This window comes from Oncorhynchus nerka, linkage group LG10 (assembly GCF_034236695.1).
Source record: "Oncorhynchus nerka isolate Pitt River linkage group LG10, Oner_Uvic_2.0, whole genome shotgun sequence".
NCBI lineage: Eukaryota > Metazoa > Chordata > Actinopteri > Salmoniformes > Salmonidae > Oncorhynchus > Oncorhynchus nerka.
In genome coordinates, this window is record NC_088405.1 from 68,863,593 (window position 1) to 68,884,021 (window position 20,429).

At 41.6% G+C, this 20,429-nt stretch overlaps 1 protein-coding gene across 4 annotated transcripts in view; it reads right to left on the reverse strand.

Annotated features, from left to right (window-relative positions):
- LOC115135911 (clathrin heavy chain 1-like) overlaps positions 1–18,986 on the reverse strand; it is a 50,940-nt gene extending 31,954 nt beyond the window's left edge. For 2 of the 4 annotated variants that reach the window (XM_065023705.1, XM_029671108.2), the window contains exons 1-2: positions 18,674–18,986; positions 3,394–3,601 (exon numbers count right to left, since the gene is read on the reverse strand). In XM_065023705.1, the coding sequence (XP_064879777.1) occupies positions 3,394–3,601; positions 18,674–18,715 (250 nt within the window). In that variant the 5' untranslated portion in view covers positions 18,716–18,986. The remainder of the gene's footprint in view (positions 1–3,393; positions 3,602–18,673) is intronic. The other 2 variants (XM_029671113.2, XM_029671111.2) reach the window with 1 other exon arrangement.
- Between the last annotated feature and the right edge of the window lie 1,443 nt (positions 18,987–20,429).

The following is a 20,429-nucleotide window of genomic DNA, read 5'->3' on the forward strand; positions in this document are numbered from 1 at the left end:
GTTTGATTAGTTTTGGGTGAATAAACATTAACTAGGTAAGCTAAAGCCTTAAGAAGCATTAATGTATTTCCTGTTCATTTACCATATCGAAAGCTAATTGTAAATCACAAAAAGCTATTAACTTCCAAAAGCTGCAGAATTATTTTTGCTGTGTTAGTGACAGCCGCTGATTCATAATCACAGCATCAGACCAGTTTGCAGTGGACCAATAATAGCATAGGCAGCCAAATTTTAAATTCAACAAGGTGAATTTTGATTGGAACAGATTAAGCAATTGAAAGTGTGCATGGTGAGAATCTGCACAGTGTGTATTCTGATGTTCCCATCCCACAGGGTGACTAAACCATCACATGACAGACTTAGCATAGTGGTTGAGAGGGAGGCCCTGTCTGAATCCATATTAGGGAATAGGAAGAAGATAAGGTAGCTAGCAATGCTACGATGCTAGTGACCACGGCCCTGCGTTTCCCACTAGTTCTGTCCAACAGTAGCTACAACACAGATGATTGGGAATGACAAAAGTCATGATGGCCCTATTCAACATCTCTATACTCCTGGCCTGAAATGTCCACTTACTACAGCCACTACCATCTGATAGGATAGTCTTACTGGACACGTACAGTGCATTTGGAAAGTACTCAGAACCCTTAACTCATTCCACATTTTGTTAAATTACAGCCTTATTCTAAAATGTTTCTCAATCTACACACAAATACCCCCATAACGACAAAACAGTTTAAGAATTGTTTGCAAATGCATTAAAGAAAAAAACATCTTATTTACAAAATTATTCAGACCCCTTTGCTATGGGACTTCGAAATTGAGCTCAGGTGCATCCGGTTTCCATTGATCATTCTTGAGATGTTCCTACAACTTGATTCGAGTCCACCTGTGGTAAATTCAATAGATTGGACATGATTTGGAAAGGCACACACCTGTCTATATAAGGTCCCACAGGTGACAGTGCATGTCAGAGCAAAAACCAAGCCATGAGGTCAAAGGTATTGTCTGTAAAGCTCAGACAGGATTGCGTCAAGGCACAGATCTGGGGAAGGGCACCAAAATGTTTTTGCAGCATTGAAGGTCCCCAATAACACAGTGGCCTCCGTCAACCTTAAATGGAAGAAGTGTAGAACCACCAAGACTCTTCCTAGAACTGGCTGCCCGGCCAAACTAAGCAATCGGGGGAGAAGTGCCTTGGTCGAGGAGGTGACCAAGAACCCGATGGTCACTGACAGAGCTCCTCTGGATGGTTCTCCCATCTCTAGAAAGACAACCATCTCTGCAACACTCCACCAATCAGGCCTTTATTGTAGAGTGGCCAGACAAAAGCCACTCCTCAGTAAAAGGCATGACAGCCCGCTTGGAGTTTGCCAAAAGACACCTAGACTCTCAGATCATGAAAAACAACTCTAGATTCTCTTCTGCCTGAATGTCAAGTGTCATGTCTGGAGGAAACCTGGCATCATCCCTACGGTGAAGCATGATGGTGGCAGCATCATGCTGTTGGGATGTTTTTCAGCGGAAGGTAATGGGAGACTAGTCAGGATCGAGGGAAAGATGAACGGAGCAATGTACAGAGAGATCCTTGATGACGTCCTGAGCGTTCTGGAGCAGGTTCTCAGACTGGGGCGAATGTTCACCTTCCAACAGGACAATGACACTAAGCACACAGCCAAGACAACGCAGGAGTGGCTTTGGGACAAGTCTCAATGTCCTTGAGTGGCCCAGCCAGAGCCTGGACTTAAACCCGATCTAACATTTCTGGAAATAGCTGTGCAGCGACACTCACCATCCAACCTGACAGAGCTTAAAAGGATCTTCAGGGAAGAATGGGAGAAACTCCCCAAATACATGTGTGCCAAGCTTGTAGTGTCATACCCAAGAACACTGGAGGCTGTAATCACCGCCAAAGGTGCTTCAACAAACTACTGAGTACTTTGTAAATGTGATATTTTTTTAGATGAGGGGGGGAGAAAAACTATTGAATCAATTTTAGAATAAGGCAGTAATGTAACAATGTGGAATAAGTCAAAAGGTCTGAATACTTTCAGAATGCACTGTGTATCATCTAATCAATAGTATAGGAGCAGAGCAACCATCAGAGTATGAACACTGATTCAACATCACCCAGGGCACGTTCACTGCCTACAACTTTGGATCTACCATGAGTTGGCTAGCTATGAAGGAATTCTAAACGTTTTAATAAAAGATGAAACATCCCGAGTAACCTAGCTCATGTCTATTTACTGCTTTACCTCAATCTTATGTGGTCTTGTTTCAGGATTAAATAACCTAAGCTTAGAGCAATGATAAATTACACAGCCCTTATGACAACGATAGTGAAACCTGTAGGCAACCATGGGGTTGGCCAACATTACTCTTGAACACAGAGGAACTGGGGCAGGGAATCCGAATGGCATACAAATGTGTAAATAGAAATGTAGCTAAAATCATAATTTGACTCACAATATTTCCACCCCCAAAACAGATACTAAATCACTGGTACATCTAAGAAAATGATTGATGTAATGCCAACATTCAAGCTAGATGGTTGTGAAAGCCAAATCCTGTTTAGATGGCCTAATAGTTAGACATACGTGTACAAAATATAATATGTATTTTAAAAAATGTGTATGGATTTGTCCTGATTCCATATTAAAATCAGTGTATTTTGCCAAATTGATGTTCAAAATAAAGTACAATGGGACTGGCACAATGGGAATCAGTCTCCAGCTGGAGGATAACATGGTGCTAACAGCTTGGTTATGCGTCTAATATGAAAGAAGAGACTGGTGTGGGTGTTTTCTATTGACCCTAATATCCGGATTTAAAAACAGGATTTAAAACTTGCACAACTCAGGTGTACTGAAATTTTAACTCACCGTCTGCGTACACATAAGAAAGCAGTAAACAAACAAAAACAGAGAAACAAAAACAAAACAAAAACAGACAAAGCAATTATGGCTGCTGAACAAGACCGTAAAAATCACACTTCTGTTGGGTCACAGGTCAGTAAACCGAATGTCTGGCAAGACTCCGGCTGGGCCAATCAAAATAACTTTACAAAACTAAATATAAATAGCTGTATGTGGACTTAAAACAGATGTTGACTACACTGAATGGATGTTGGATGTTGACAAATCTGCTGGCTACATTACACAAACATGTAAAAACTGAATCATGAAGATAGGCAGGCGCTTTAAGGGTTAAATGCTGCTATACTCCATCCATAAAAACATCAACACAACCTTAGGCAGATGGAATGTAAGCCTACGTATGATAACTCTTGTACGTACAAATAACTCCCTGCAGAGGTTAACCTCAAAGGGATTTTATCCTGGTTTAATGAAGGCTAAACTAAATTCAGGCTGTCAGTTCCAATTGGCGTACCTTTAAGTGCAATGACTTTGGAGGCAGGGTTCATGATAGCGCTGTCTGCAGAGATTGGTCTGCGGATGGGAGTGTTGGGGTCAGCCATGTCGATGATCACCACCTGTGCCTGCTCACCCACCTTCTCCCGGATACAGATGAACTTATCAGACTCCATCGTCAGGGTGCTGAACCCAATGTTGGCTGGGTTAATGCCCAAGTTCTGGAGCTGAGAGAAGGGAGAGAGGAGAAAAGTTGGGTGCTATTTAGCGTTCAATAACCTGGGAAGTAGAAGAAACTAGCTGAAACAGACACTGAGGGGCTCGAAAATAAGCCAATAAATAGCAAAAGGTCAACCCTTAGTAGGCTTCTCTCTCAAACTGCTATTAGAGGAAGATCAACATTTTTATTGGACTTCACCATCAACTGGTGCCAGACAGAATGACAGGTGGGAAGAGAACATGGGAAAAGGGCAAATTCAATTTAAAAAAATACCACACTGACACATTTGTCAATGGGTCATAACTTCTACATTTTGTAACTTAGTTACAAGAAGGTAATAAGGTTGACAAAACTGCAGGTTGTGCAGTAGGCCCATCTGCACCATTAGATGGGATGAATGAAAGGCCATGGCTAAACTAGTGTTATGTCAGGGTTTAACATCAGCTCAGGAGTGTGCTGCTGTGTGACTGACTGGTGATGTCATTGAGCTTGACACTGAGTAGCACTCCAGAGAGATGGACCAGAGCAGAGCTGCATGGTTTCTTGGACTGGGGGGGGGGGGGGGGTAGGGAGGGGGGCTAGGAGGTGATCTTTAGCCAAAGTAAAACATAGCAAAGTGTGTAATGATCATGCTGTTTAATCAGCTTCTTGATATGCCACACCTGTCAGGTGGATGGATTATCTTGGTCAAGGAGAAATGCTCACCAACAGGGATGTAAACAAATTTGTACACAATTTGAGAGAAATAAGCTTTGTGTGAATGGAACATTTCTGGGATCTTTTATTTCATCTCATGAAACATGGGACCAACACTTTACATGTTGCGTTAATATTTTTGTTCAGTGTTGTAGCTCTTTTGAATCGTGGCCATCAAAACAGTTTAACACACGATTGCATTTAGAATAGTTTTGTTTCACTCCAGTACCAGCTTCGAAGGTGCTCTCGCAGTCTATTCCGCTCCTCAAACTAGGCTCTGCACACAGTGTGTGTGTAACAAATAAAATACACACGCGCCAATTTAATTCCACTAAGTTATGCAATGACAAGACATTGTGGTGATGCTAACACACCCCATTTCTGGGACGCTTTAAATAGATGTTCCAGAAAGTTCCCGCAGGGGAACAGACTATACCACCCTAAAAGCACCGGAATTCAGTAGACTCCCTATCCTGTTCTGACCGGTTGTTGAACTCACAATGACAACACACAGAGACTGTATAGTCAACCTGCATGAGGAGGAACACAAGGGGTTAACCGGTGTTCCAATAAAGACCTGCGGGACGCTAGATTAACAGCCAGTCTGTCACCCAGTCTGTCTGCCAGGCCTGGCCAGCACAGTACCTATAGACCAGCCTCAAACTCATACTGACTCTCAAACCCTGACACAGCAACAACCTGCTGTCTGCAGGGAAGTGCTGCATACTGTGCCCATGGACCCATTTATCACTGAGAAGGGTCATGGTAACATATGTTGGTACTGCGTTTCTGAGGATAAGTCGGACAGGTTTTTCCTCACCTCGTTTTACTTTCTCACCATATTCTAGTTGTGTAATGTGGGGCTGTACATGTGTTTACTGGACTAGGGCTGCCAGGCATAACGTGTGTGTGATTATGAGAGTAATAGCTAGACTACAACCTGCAGGTATTTGTTTAGGCTGAGGCTCATTAATGATGCAGGCCAGGGAGCTCCTTCTCCCTCCACAGCTACTATGGGCTGAGGGAGAATCCTCCATCCATCTATCCAGCTCCTCAGACTTGAAATGCAGCCAAAACTGAGTTTGCTTTCAGATCACATACATGACACCGAGGGGAGTTGAATTTAAACTGAAGATAAAAAACAGGGACTGCCCTCAAGACAGACACAGGGCTGAGCTACCATACCAGCTGCAGGAGAAGAGGTGGCAAGTGACAGGAATAGAGTCTGACAGAGAGAGGGGCAGGGGACAGGGTAGGGGGTGAAGAGTTTTAATTGCTGCCCCAAGCTTAAACACACTGCTACAGAACTATTCTGTACGCAGCTGTTTGGCACAACCCCTCATGCCTCACCACATCTACTAAGACATTTCAACTAATATCAGATGGCATATTCCTTAGTTTCTTTAAATAAATCTGTATTACACAAAGGCCAAACATAGAATTTGGGAATGTAAGCAGATTGTATTTTATTCCTCCTCACAAAGCAAATCTTGGAGGACATGTCATTCCATACTGGAATTCCCCTAGATAATGCCCTCGATTCTATAAAAGTGCACATGAAGAAGCTCAAACAGGGAGACCTAATCTATTCAAATCAAAACCAGTGGCCTGCTTTACAGGTTACTGGCCAAAATGCATAACATTTGATTTTTTTTAAACAATGTAGCCTAGGCCAGACAATTTGAAACACTTTGGCCCACTGCTAATCAGCTAACACAAACCACATTTCCAGGAAGGGCCCACATCTTTATCAATGGTGAGACACACCCTCCACAACCCCAACCGGCCAGCACCGCATTCTTTCACTCGTGTAGCAGCCTAGGTGCCTTTCAATGACAGAGTGGTTCTTCCTTTAAAAGTTGTGTTATACTGCAGAACGGCTTGCGGAGTGCCGCAGACTTCTTAAGTTATTTAACTGTCAGCCATTGTTGCAATTAATAATATTTAGTGCTAGTTTGACCACCAGGGGGCATATTTGAGAAGCTAAGTTATTGAAATGACATGGAGCTGTAGGCCTAAGAGACCTGCTTGCTGTAGCTGTTTAACTTTCCTATTGGCAAAGCATACAAGTCATCCATGTCTTTAAATACAGTCAATCATTTGTTATAAAAACAAAACAACAAAAGGGAGCCTTGAACAATTAAACAATGAATAAACCGCAACATGTCGGCTAAAGCGATTTAATTCAAGAATGCATTTGACAGTATAATATTGGCTTTACTAGGAGACTTTATACAAATATTTTTTTGTTAAGACTATGGGATTTATGGTGTTTCTATTCCAAGAAAAATTCAAATGCATTTTACTCGGTACCCCCTGTATATAGCCTCGTTATTTAATTTTTAACTTTAGTTTATTTTGTAAATATTTTCTTAACTCTTTCTTGAACTGCACTGTCGATTAAGGGCTTGTAAGTAAGCATTTCACAGTAAGATCTACACTTGTATTCTGCGCATGTGACGATTTGAAATGATTGATTTCGAAGAAAGAAAATGTAAACGCATGTTTATTAGGATACTGTGCAGTGTCTTTTAATACAATGGTCCTCCTACTTGATGTCCTTCTTGGCAAGAGTATTGTCCTGCTAGTCCATCATGGGTGGATGGATTCTTTTGTATTCCAATGTATTGAATGAATGTATTCATTAGTGATTTGCCATTCTCAAAGTGAAAACATTGTTTGCAGAGTTCAACCTGCTACACTTGTGAAAAACAAGTTTTAAAATGTTATTTTCAAAATGCCTCCAACTGTCCATCACTACTGTAAACCGACAACAGTATTATAAAAATAAATACACAGCATCTGCAGTGGTGCAAATATACTGCATTATTGAATTAGATTTTTTTGTAAACGTATATGTTTATTAGGCTACTGTGCAGTCTGACAAAAACCAACAGGACAATGTTTTCTGTAGCCTACATAGTAAAGTGCCTAATTCCTCACACAAGGGAGAGCAGGATATGACCAGACTTTCTCAGTGACCTCAAGTACACATTAACTCGGTCTTTAACGCTTTTCAGGTTGCGTCGGTCACGGACAGAAACCTGTGAGACACAGTATTAATGAAGACTCAGAGGTTCACTAGTAAGACACATGGGCCGGACGACGCTGGGTCAATTGTGCGTTGCCTCTCCCTGTCTCCCGGTCACAGCCGGCTACGACACAGCCCGGGTCTGTAACGACACCTCACGCACTGCAGTGCCTTAGACCGCTGCGCCACTCGGGAGGCCATCTCAGCAAGGTTTTACCCATGGTCGTGGAGCTGGGGGTGGAAGCGCAACTAAAATTGAACTGAGATGTACAGTAGCTGAAAAATACTTTCAAAATGCAGATGTTTATCATTATTTTATTAACAAAAGCATAAAAGATGTTGATGAACAAATACTGTACAACTTTAGATTTAAGCATCGAATACATTGTAAGTTTGCCATTTTTTGACCATTAGGCTACACTTTACAAAAGGACTCCACTCTGACTGCAGCATTTATCAGTAGTCTAAACTGTGGTACAAATTGGGGAATTTAGACTATCCTTTTGTAAATTAATGGGTGTTTATGTTTCAGTCCTTCTTCAATATTCAGAAGGTTAAACCCATAGGTCTGCAGTAATTTAAATTACCTGGTACATTTTCATTATGTTATAATAATCAATGCCTTGTGGGAATGTTAAAAAGTCCAAAAGTTACAGGAGGAGTTAGACATTTGGCTGTCAGAAGTATTAAAAATAAACCAATGTCAGCCTTTAAATGCTTTATTATCCAAATGTTGAAAGTGAGTGTGGGCGATGGAGAGAAACAAAATGGTGCAGTTTGCAGCGAGAGTTAGATGGGGGTGTGAGCAGGTGGGTCTGGGCAGGTGTGAAGTAGTTGTTGTTTGTATATTTTGTATGGCCTAAAAATATCAAATAAAATCTTATAAAATAGGGAAAAATGACAAGCTTGCAACACATCTGATTATTCATTATGAACGGGATTTATTTTATTTACATTCTTCTTTGTAACCACAATGTCACAAATAATTGAACACACATGAGCAGATTAACTTAGTCGTTAATAAATGTTTTGACCATCAAAGAATGTTGGTACTTATTTATTTTTGATCCAAAGCCACAAATGAGTGAGTCACTCAGCTTTATGCTGACAAGTCCTCGCTAGACTCGGTTTTTCAGAAACTCACTTTCTATAGAGGGGCTATCACCCTTTCACACTGTGGTAAACAAAGACCGTTTGTTATTTACAATTATTTATTTTGGTTTTTAGAGGGAGAGAATGCAAAAGCCCACCGTGCCTATTTTTCCAAAATCGTCAGTCCATATGTCAAGTGTAATTCGGCATTGCATTTACTTAAGTTCTCTAAAAATTCCAGGAACACCGCCAGAATCTGTTCTTGTTGTTGCCTGATGCAGGACTCTAGTGCCAGAGAAGAGACTCTCGGACTGAAACATTCACACCTCCATTGAATTTATGAAAAGATCAACTTGTGCACCGTTTATACTACCGATAGAATGCTGATATATCTCCCCCTTGTGATAGTGTGGAGCAATGACAGAATGATGCAATTTACCACAATCTGTCACAAACCAGCTCCATTTTTAAAAGGAAGAACCACTGCACACACAGAAATATAATAGCCTACAGTTATTCATTCATTATTCATTTAACAAAACCGGAGAAAAAAAAATCCAACCAGGAAGTGGGAAATCTGAGATTTGTAGTTTAAGTCTTTGCCTATCCAATATAGAGTGTCTGTGGGGTTATATTGCACTTCCCAAGGCTTCCACTAGATGTCAAGTCTTTAGAACCTTGTTTGAGGCTTCTACTGTGAAGAGGGAGAGAATAAGAGCTATGAGTCAGCAGTCTGGCAGAATGCCATGAGCTCAGTCAGGCGCACGACCGTGAGAGCTAGCTGCGTTCCTTCTCATTTCTAAAGACAAAGGAATTGTCCAGTTGAAACATTATTGAAGATTTATGTTAAAAACTATCTAAAGGATTGATTCTATACATTGTTTGACATGTTTCTACGAACTGTAATATAACTTTGACTTTGTCTGAACTAATTGCTCACGCACTGTGCATTTGGACTACTGAGCTAAACGCGAACAAAAAGGAGGTATTTGGACATAAATTATGAACTTTATCGAACAAAACAAACATTGATTGTGGAACTGGGATTCCTGGGAGTGCATTCTGACGAAGAACAAAGGTAAGTGAATATTTATAACGCTATTTCTCAGTTGTGACACCTATCCTTCTTTGGAAAATGGCTGTATGTTTCTGTGACTTTTAATTATGAGATTTCTGTTGTTTTGAATTTGGCGCCCTGCAATTGCACTGGCTGCTGGTTAGGTGGGACGCTAGCGTCCCACATATCCCAAAGACATTAAAAGGGCTATTGGAGTTAATAAGCAGGAACTCTCCTGTATCATTATTACAGAAGTGACAAAAAAAAGAGAGCTAGCTACCCATCTAATTATATGGTCGCAATTCTATTACACAGATAGCTGTACACTCCAGTTTAAGGCGGCATTTAGTATAGCACTGATGACATCACTGCAGCATAACCATCACTCATTGGCTGGAGGGATGCCCTGACCTTGCTGCTATTGGTTGGTGGAAGGGAACTCTGTAGGCAGTGCGTAAGAAGTAACGACCCACAACTGAATTGAACAGTAAACAATGGAGCTCTGCTGCAGAAGCAGCCCTACAGCCAAACACGATCCATCACTCAGGAAAGACACTCCGTTACATTTAGAGCTGCCTGGCCACTGTGGGTGACTCACACAGAAACCCACTACAAATGTTACTATCTCCCTAAAGATAAACTTGGCCTTATCCAAGCCCAGAACAGAACACATACTACCACTACTTTTCAAGATATGCAAGGCCATTATTGAAGAGATCCCACTGATGACAGGACTATGATGATTTGTGTTTGAAACAAACCTGGTTGGAGGCTTGGACATTTATGGTGACATTTGTAGTGATATTTGTAAAAATGAAGACACTGATGCCTTGTCAGACAAGGCCCTGGAGAAGTTCACCAATGTTCTTCAAAATGAACAGTGCATATCACTCTACAAAAAATAAACTCATGGCTGACAAATCAAAGGGAATGTATGTATACTGGATTCGCATTTGAACCTCTAGACATGATGCCTATGCCAAAGCATTTGAGGAAGTCGTATATCTGACCGATGTTACTCGGAGTGGACAGTGGACAGAAATCCCTCAATGAGAGTGTCCTTCTGTCCTATAACAGTCATTCCACAATGGTCTAGACAGATTTACATGCTCTTCATCCTCCATGAGGTCTCTCTATGCTGGCGGCTGGAGGAGAAGCTTTTGATTCAACATGAAAACAGCCATAAAACAGGAACTTAAAGTCCAGCAGGCATGCCCCCAGTGCGCCCTCCATCTCCACTGCACAATGAATGTGTTACACTGACCGGAACCCAAATAATTCAGCTCAGAGATAGATGTTGAACTAGAGCAAAATGATTTGTCTGTCCACAACGAATTTCCTAGGCTAACATTGTGAGCACACACTAAGCAGGCACTAACATAGCCGCCCCACATAGGCATGCATGACATCACTGAGAAGGAATGTGTGAGAAACCAAGTCAAATTAACACCATACACACCAACATGGAGGCTGGAAACTCACTAATTTAGTCATGAGGTTGTGTCCTCTGCCCTCACAGACCTGGTGTTGGGTTAACTACCCCATGGCAATAGCTGGACTGGTGGGTTTGGGCACATTCCAGCTCAAGGCCTTTTATTCCAGATGCTATTGAAACACTGCATTAACTTCTTGGATATAGGGGGCGCTAATTTAATTTTTGGTTTAAAACTGGAACGTTTTTCATCAAGATATTTTGTCACGAAAAGATGCTCGACTATGCATATAATTGACAGCTTTGGAAAGAAAACACTGACGTTTCCAAAACTGCAAAGATATTGTCTGTGAGTGCCACAGAACTGATGTTACAGGCGAAACCCAGGTAAAAATCCAATCAGGAAGTGCCGCATTTTTTTAAACCGCCTCATGCCAATGACTCCTTATATGGCTGTGAAGGAGCTAGGAGTCAGCTTACGTTTTCCACGTTTTCCCCAAGGTGCCTGCAGCATTGTGACGTCTTCTTAGGCATTTCCATTGGAGAATGGCTGTAAGAGACCATATAGGGCGAGTGGACGCATGGTGTCACCCGGAGAAAACCTTGCGTAAAATACTGAGGTAGCCATTTTTCCAATCGTTTCTTATGAGAAACCAATTGCCTCCACTGATATATTATCAAATACATATGTTAAAAACACCTTGAGGATGGATCCTAAACAACGTTTGCCGTGTTTGTCGATATTATGGAGCAAATTTTGAAAAAAGTTTGGCGTTATAGTTGAAGTATTTTCGGTCGATTTCTCAGCCAAGCAGGATGAACAAACGTGACGTTTTTCGCCTACAAAAATATTATTTTTGGAAAAAAGGAACATTTGCTATCTAACTGGGAGTCTCCTGAATGAAAGCATCTGAAGTTCTTCAAAGGTAAATGATTTAATTTGGTTGCTTTTCTTATTTTTGTGAAAATGTTGCCTGCTGCCAGCACAGCCTAGCATAGCATTATGCCATGCTAAACTTACACAAATGCTTGTCTAGCGTTGGCTGTAACGCATATTTTGAAAATCTGAGATGACAGTTAACAAAAGGCTAAGCTTGTGTTTGAATATATTTATTTCATTTCATTTGCGATTTTCATGAATAGGAAACGTTGCGTTATGGTAATGCGCTTGAGGCTATGATTACGCTCCCGGATACGGGATTGCTCGTCGCTAGAGGTTAACTATGACATGTAAACTGACAGCAGGGGAGCATGAGCAACACTTGACAGAAGAGAGATGTAAGAAAGGGAATGATTGTCAGCGCCAAGGCTGCCGCAAAGTGTCGCGCTTATTTATCTGACGGGTGTCCTCGTCCGAATTCACTTTGCCACGGCAGCACAATGAGAGAAAGAGGAGAGAGGGAACAGAGCGAGAAAGAGTGCGAGATTAGGGATACAAAAAGAGGGATAAGAGGTTTACAGAGTGAAGGGTGGAGGGAGCATGATAGTCTCCCCTCCTAAAAGGAGTAATGAAACCAGCCAGGCAATTGACTCTGTGCTGCGGGAAGAAACAGACAGACTGCCACAAGGCCACAGTGAGTCACTCCTCAGCCATCAGACCTCTCATCATCCATTACCATCACCACTACCTTTACAAACCATGTCTCTCTTATTATTGTCACAAATCACATGAAAACCCCGAACTAGATCTTAAAATGGCACTACAGTGGAGTATGCTCTGCATACTTCTGTTACGTAACACTGGGAAGCAGACAGGAAATCTAGATGCAGCTCTATAATAGATTAGCAGCTCCTGGTTCCAGGTGCACTGGAGTGGCTGGATCAAATGGATACCCAATACACTACAGCCTCACTGGCAGAAAGTGGTTCAGTAGTGATGCACTGTGTGGAACGAATGACATTCCAAGGAAAGATGCAACTGTACTCTCTGTCCCTGGCTAGAATCAAAGCTTATGTTAAGATGAATAGGCTAAAATGCAAATCAGACACTTCCCTCGAACCCCATGTGAAGCGTTCTCAACCTGAGCAAGCCGCAGACCCATGCATCCATCTGCTGATTTAACAAGAGGTTTGCTTTTCCTCTCTTCCTTCAAGGGAACAAGGGCACCTTGCTCAGCACAAAAGCCCCTGCGTCCTGCAGGGATTCAAGGAAGGGCAGAATGTGCTGAGGCTTGCAGGGGGTCCCAGCTCCAAACTGCTCTATTACTCCACAACAGGAAGCAGGAGCCCATTGTCTCACAGATTGACCACGGGTCGGGGGACATGTGACCAGCACCAACCCAGGGGTAAGGAAGACGGGTCCTCTGGTCTGACAGATATAAGGGAAGAGGGGAGGAAAAGGAGAGATAAAAAGATGAATTCAGAGTGGAGTCCAGCCACTGGTCAAGCCAGTTCTGCTGACTGAGGGTTGGTTTCCAGATAGTTTAATGGCTTTTCCTTTTTGTGAAATGCTTTGCTGCTTTATTGTATGTTCAGGTGTCCTACACTGAGGAATGTCAAGTGTTCAGCAAATCCATATCCTCACAAGCATGTCACGAGATATCAGCTGCTTACCAGGTGAGAGTTCAAAGTTCCCCACACAAACCTTTGAAGGTGAGGTTTTAAAGAACGCAGGCATAAAAAGTTTCTTAACACCTGTTACGCACTAAACAGAGTTTAGTGGTGGGGTAAAATGTAATGTCTTCCATTTAAATGCCATTCGACAACAGTTATTGCTGTGGTAAAATAAATAAAGACTTTCAAGCAGTGAGCAGAGTCATGTAGGAGGAGAAATGTACAGTATGTGACCTTGAGTAGGGCATCTCATTTTCAGCTGAACTGGTTACATTGTTGTAACTTGTTCAAGCTGCATAAATAGAGAGAATGAGATGCATGTTCTGTTCTCTGCTAGCAGCAGCCCTAGTAGGATAATACTAGATGACTACATGTAGGGTCACATCAAGCAGATATATGTTCTTACAGATGCTCCCAGGACCATCTGCCATGTAATCAAAAACATTTTATCAAGAGACAACTAGCCATCTCTTGAATAAAGTGGGAAGGAATATAAAGATAGTGAGTGGCCTTATTGAAGTGAAACATTGCCGAGATATGATATTGATAAGCACTAAGATATTTATTGACATATCCAGTTTAAACTCTCAATATAAACAAACATTTGGCACAGGCGAGGAAACTTGACTCCTCACACCCTCTGTTACAGAATACTAATAGCAAGGGAAACCTTTGTCAACACAGGGCCAGGAACAATGTCTTCACTCAGTGAATAGGAGTCCAACATGCATTATGTTCAAGACACTAGCTCCAACTCCCAGGAAAACCAAGTGTGTGTGGTGAGTAAAAAAAACAATGCCTGGAAAAACAGTCAGGGCCCTTGTACCTCAGAGAGAGGAAAAGTCCAGTTCTATACAGCCAGCTGTATAAATGGCTGATTTATAAAAATGCAAGCTATGCAAGTGGCCTCGGATGAGTGAGGACAGAGGACACCGTCAGAGGGAGAGCAAATAAAGTGGATGGGAGGCTTCAACGTATAGGCCCAGTGGTGCAGCTCACCATGAGGTTCTCTCATCCTCTGGGGTCAGTCTGGGTGAACATAAGTGTGCTTTAAAGCAGATCGGACTGCTGCTACTGGCTGAACAAATAGCGTTTATCTGGTGTAGGCCGTCTTTGTAAATAAGAATTTGTTCTTAACCGACTTGCCTTGTTAAATATAAAATAAAAAGTAATGGACCTGACTGAGTTTGGCTGGCTCAGTCTCTGTACTGTATTAGAACAGCAGTACTGGGCTGGATATGTGTGTGAGAAAACATCCATCGCCTGCCCACTGGAGCACCGTGATGTCACAGAAGCAGATACGAGAGGCGGACCTTAAAGGAGTCTGTGACTGACTCACATCATGTGACCATACTGCACCAATTGGCTCAAAGTGAGGCCCTGGTAGTTTCCTGGGAGCTAGTTAGCTCTCCTGTGTGTATGGAGCCGTATACCTACCGGCCCAGATACCTGACAGCCCAGCAGAGATTTATGAAGACACTCCAGAGGGAGTGTGGACATAAACCCAACAGGGAGGATGACAGATGATCACAATAGAAAGGAAAGGGGGGATACTTAGTCAGTTGTACAACTGAATACCTTCAACTGAAATGTGTCTTCCGCATTTAACCCAACCCCTCTGAATCAGAGAAGTGCGGGTGGCTGCCTTAAATCGACATCCACGTCTTCGGCGGCCGGAGAACAGTGGGTTAACTGCCTCGCTCAGGGGGGAATAACAGATTTTTACCTTGTCAGCTCGAGGATTTGATCCAGCAACCTTTCGGTTACTGGCCCAACACTCTAACCACTAGCCTACCTGTCGCCCCATAAGCCTCTGCTTTGCATTTCATCATGTAAATGGGTGACCTACACCGAAGGTGCTTTAAAGCACACTTATGTTCACCCAGACTGACCCCAGAGGCTGAGGGAACCTCATGGTGAGCTGCACCACTGGGCCTATACGTTGAACCTTTGGGTCTTAATTTCCAATTACAGCACACCATGAATGGCCCAGTTGAAGGACAATGTGTGGGAAATATTCTACATGATCCACTGCTCATACCTCGCTCTATACCATCCGTGAAACACGCATGAAACAGCATATGCAAGTAAAGCATTAGTGATGGCAGCTGGACTCCCCAGGGTATATATATCGGTCACATACAATGACGGACGTGCCAATGACACAGAAATCAGAGGATACTTATTACACTAAATTTGTGCGCTGCGAGCGCTGTTAGGCAACAGAATCTAGTAAATAAATGCAATGCATAGTGAGAGCACAATATCCTTCTCTAGCTTTGCGCTGAAAATGCTTTCATGTCTAGAATAACTTGACACAGCCTTAAAAAACGGGAGCATGCACCAGAGGTCAATGTGAATTCTACACACAGTGTTGGTAATTCATAGACAGAGTACTAGTATTAAGTCTCACTCAAGATGCAGGAGAAAGATGGTGGATGTGGTGCACAACACCCCTGCCTCACACCCTACAGCTACAAACTACAGTGCCAGCTTAGCTCAATCTCAATTCACAGAATAGCCAGTACATTATCTAAACAGTCCCACCTTCCTCTATCTTCTGAAACACCCACTCCTGCAATTAGAGACCCTTCAAGGGCATAAAACTCACCATAAACTGTACATTATAATTCCACAAACTAAAGGCCTTTACAAGGGCTTGTCAACCTCAGACGTGATGTATGAATAACTAAAGCTATATTTAGATTAATTTGATTAGTCAACTTTATCTTCAGTACAGGTACATTAGTGATATGGAGTGCTATTAGGGCCGGGCCGCTACCAATATCTTGATAATTGTTAGTATCGTGGCAAAGAAAAACAAAACGGATTTAACTTCTTTAGGAAAACAGCCCCAACGTTGGAAACAAACATCATTATGTTGTCATCCAGAGTCACAATTGATTGTATCATATTTTACATACAGCAGGTTTTTAAAGGACCAAAGAGTTTGGTCTGCTTTGTGTTTTCATTTTAGCCATGGAAAAAAAATCTAGCGATACTGGTATCATCCTGGCACTAAGGGCTATTGCTGTGAATGCACTGTGCAGCAGTTAAGGCTGGAGTGGATACTAGGTCTAGTGTTTGGGGACTACGCCTGCAGGGCTCATTTGTGTTATCACCATTCCCGTCTGCAGAAAAAGAAGAAGAAAAGAGGACAGTCCAACAACATTGGCTCAGTGACATCCCTTCACCTCTCCAACATCTGTGGTTAGGATATTCTCCAGAGGATTATGGCTATCATTTTACACCACAGATTGAAATACTGAGAAATTACAGTTGCGATTCCCCTCAGACACCATACAATATCCATGAGAAAAGAGAAGAGAAACTAGAATCAATGTAATAGCAAAAACAGCACTACTCCAGATGTAGAGGCAAAAGTGCACAATTTAACAGCAAAAGTGAATCTCAGTCACATGCAGCGCTTTGTCTATAAGTATTGTAGTAAAGCTATTATTCTGACTGAAAAATAAATACTACATATTTCCACCTCTCCTAACGGTTTTGTTTAGGAGTCATGCTTTAAAACAAACCAACTTTGCATCGTGTCTAGCAACACAATGTAAAACCAATTATTTTTCAGAAACCAAGATGTAGGCAGATCGCACGTCTCGTTCTGAATCTGAGGCTCCACAAAAAGACCAGAGACTGATTTATTCATTAGCTAGCTCACTTAGAGATCTTTCAAGCCAGCAGTCTTGACACAATACATGCACTCCAAGGAGCATATATGTTTTCCACTTCCTCAACTTGACCTACTGTGAGTTTAATAGTCACCATGACGTGATGTCGCCTATGTCAGGCTAAGGTGTGGTCATTCAAAACCACAAACACTCCCAGTCACATGTATTGCCTAATAGAGGAAGGCTTTTTCATTGGTCAGATGTCATTTGTGTAGCTTTTTAGTGCTTGAGGTAAATGTTTTGGGCTCTCGAGAGGTGCAGCGGTCTAAGGTACTGCATCTCAGTGCTTGAGGCATCACTACAGAGACCCTGGTTCAAATCCAGGCTGTATCACAACCGGCCGTGATTGAGAGTCCCATAGAGGAGCACACAATTGGCCCAGCGTCGTCGGGGTTTGGCCTTCATTGTAAATAAGAATGTTCTTAATTGACTTTCCTAGTTAAATAAAGGTTCAAATAAATAAATTGTCCACTGAAAATAAACTACACCCAAACTGCCCAAGAGTTTAAACTCATTTCATTAACAGAACAGTAATTAAATTTATCTGTGATGGAAAATCATTAGTCAGTGTGCATTCATACAAAAGTACATGAAATAGCCTTATCTAATTATGTGTGAAGATGTGTTATACACCTGCTGATGACATGATTTATTTAACTAGGAAAGTCAATTAAGAATCATGAGGCAGGCAGCCCACTTAACCTAATCTGCATGAATGAAAGGATATTCATGATACTGTTAGGGAAGGAAAGAATGAAACGTTGCCTATTCTTCAGTACTGACATTGAGGGAAATGACTATCAGGCTTGGTGTTAACTAGTGACCTCACACCGCCGGCTGAGCTAGACCTGCTTATTCAAAACCAAGGCAAGTACAGGTGTAAATGGAAATGTAACTCAACTCTCCTGATAGTTCAGATCTGTGACAGGAAGAATGTTAGCTAAACTAGCTACTATAGGTGGCTGGCTAACTTTAGCTTACTAATATGTGATCCGGGTTGAATGGTCATCACATTTAGATAGCTATAATTAACGACAGATGGTTTATTGCTGAATTGGTATTAATTTATTTCCTTCATGTAGCTAGCTAGCTACAACACATTCGTGAGCAGCTGGCTAGTAGATTTAGGCTAAGCTAACGTTAGCTGGTCTCATACTGGTTAGTTGGCAAACTATCTAGATTGTAGCTAACGTTAGCCAACTATAACAATAAGTTTATTGGCCTTACTAACGACTTCGCCGTCAATACCAATGGGTAAGACAACTTGCTCGCTAGTTAGAAACTATATCTATATAGTTACTGTATCTAGTTAACTAATGTCATCCATCGTCAGCGTCCCACCGAGCTGGGCGACGATGTCATGATTAGCTACCTAGCTAACTCAGCCAACATTATGTTGAGGTCATTTTCATTCAGAGATAAGCGATGCTTGTTACTCGTCGGTTATGTTAGTATCCTAATGAACAATGAATGAGGAAAGTAATACATTATAATTTTTCAGAAATATCACCATTCATTCAACATAACCTTACCTGCAGGTGCTCCTGAAAGCGAATAGGCAGGATCTGAGCCATGGCGGTTCCTTTGCTCTCCTCCCGATTCTCCTAATGCTAACACACTACGGCTTCTTCTCAGATCCTAGCCGGACAGCCAGGAAAAGGCTAGTTTAAAGTCCAATTGGTTAGACGTGTATGACAATGTGTTGTCAATATACTGGTGATTGTAATTGTCCTTTTGCTGTTTACTTGCTTCCCCAGTGATGACGGTCTGATACCGCTGCACTGAACACACTGGACCTTCAATGGCGGTGGTGGAGGCTGCTCGGGAGAGAAACAATCCGGAAATGGCAGTGTACTTCAGTGGGGCGGACGAATACACATATTTATGTTTCAAAAAGTGTAATTTCCAATTACGATTACCATTTTATGTATAATATTCACAATTGAAAACTATTCATTTTTATACAATCCAAGAAAAATTACTAAAATGTAGTGCAAAGGGCGCATACAATTTGAGCGATTAAGGATACATTGGTACTATTTCTTTGCGATTCGCCCTTTGATTTTTGCCACATCATTCGTCCTCGTGAATGAACGTCAGTTCCTACTTGCGTGCTACGGTTCCCAGTGGCGTAAAGTACTTAAGTAAAAATACTTTCAAGTTATACTTAAATCGTTTTGGGGGGTATTTGTACTTTACTATTCATATTGACTTCTTTTACTTTTACTTCACTACATTCCTAAACAAAATGATGTACTTTTTACTCTATACATTTTCCCTGACACCCAAAATAAGTAATTACATGTTGAATGCTCAAACAGGACAGGAAAATGGTCCAATTCATGCACTTATCAAGAGAACATCCCTGGTCATCCCCCGCCTCTGATCTGGAGGATTCACGAAACACAAATGCTTCATTTGTAAATTCTGTCTGAGTGTTTGAGAGTGTCCCTGGCTATCCGTAAATTGGGAAGAAAAAAACGAGAAAATTGTGCCGTCTGGTTTGCTTAATACTAGGAATTTTAAATTATTTATACTTTTGATGCTTAAGTATATTTTTGCAATTACATTTACTTCTGATACTTAGGTATATTTAAAACCAAATACTTTTAGACCTTTACACAAGTAGTGTTTTACTGGGTAACGTTCACTTTTACTTGTCATTTTCTATTAAGGTATCTTTACTTTTACTCAAGTATGACAATTGGGTACTTTTCCCACCACTGCCGGTTCCCCACTGTTGAAGGCTTTGAAAGGGTTGTAGCCCTTATAATAAAAGCATGATATTAGAGTTTTGTACGCCTCTTGAATTCACTTGTTTATCTGGTCGATATTGTGTGTATTTGCTTTATCTTCAAACCACTCACTTTCTATAACTAGACTTTATTCCTCAACTAGACTTGATGCTAGCCCAAAAGTCGGAAGATGGCGATAGAGTTATTTAATTTTACAGTCCAAAGGGAATCTATGCAGCTGGCTATACTTAACCAATAAGGTACAAGGAGGTGTGGCATATGGCCAATATACCACGGCTAAGGGCTGTTCTTAGGCACGTGCATAGTCACTTTAATAACTCTGCCTACATGCACATATTACCGCAACTAAACGGTGCCCCCGTACATTGACTCGTACCGGTACCCCCCGTGTATAGTCTTGCTATTGTTATTTTACTGCAGCTCTTTAATTACTTGTTACTTTTATTTCTTATTCTTACTCATATATTTTTTTAACTGCATTGTTGGTTAGGGGCACATAAGTAAGCATTTCACTGTAAGGTCTACACCTGTT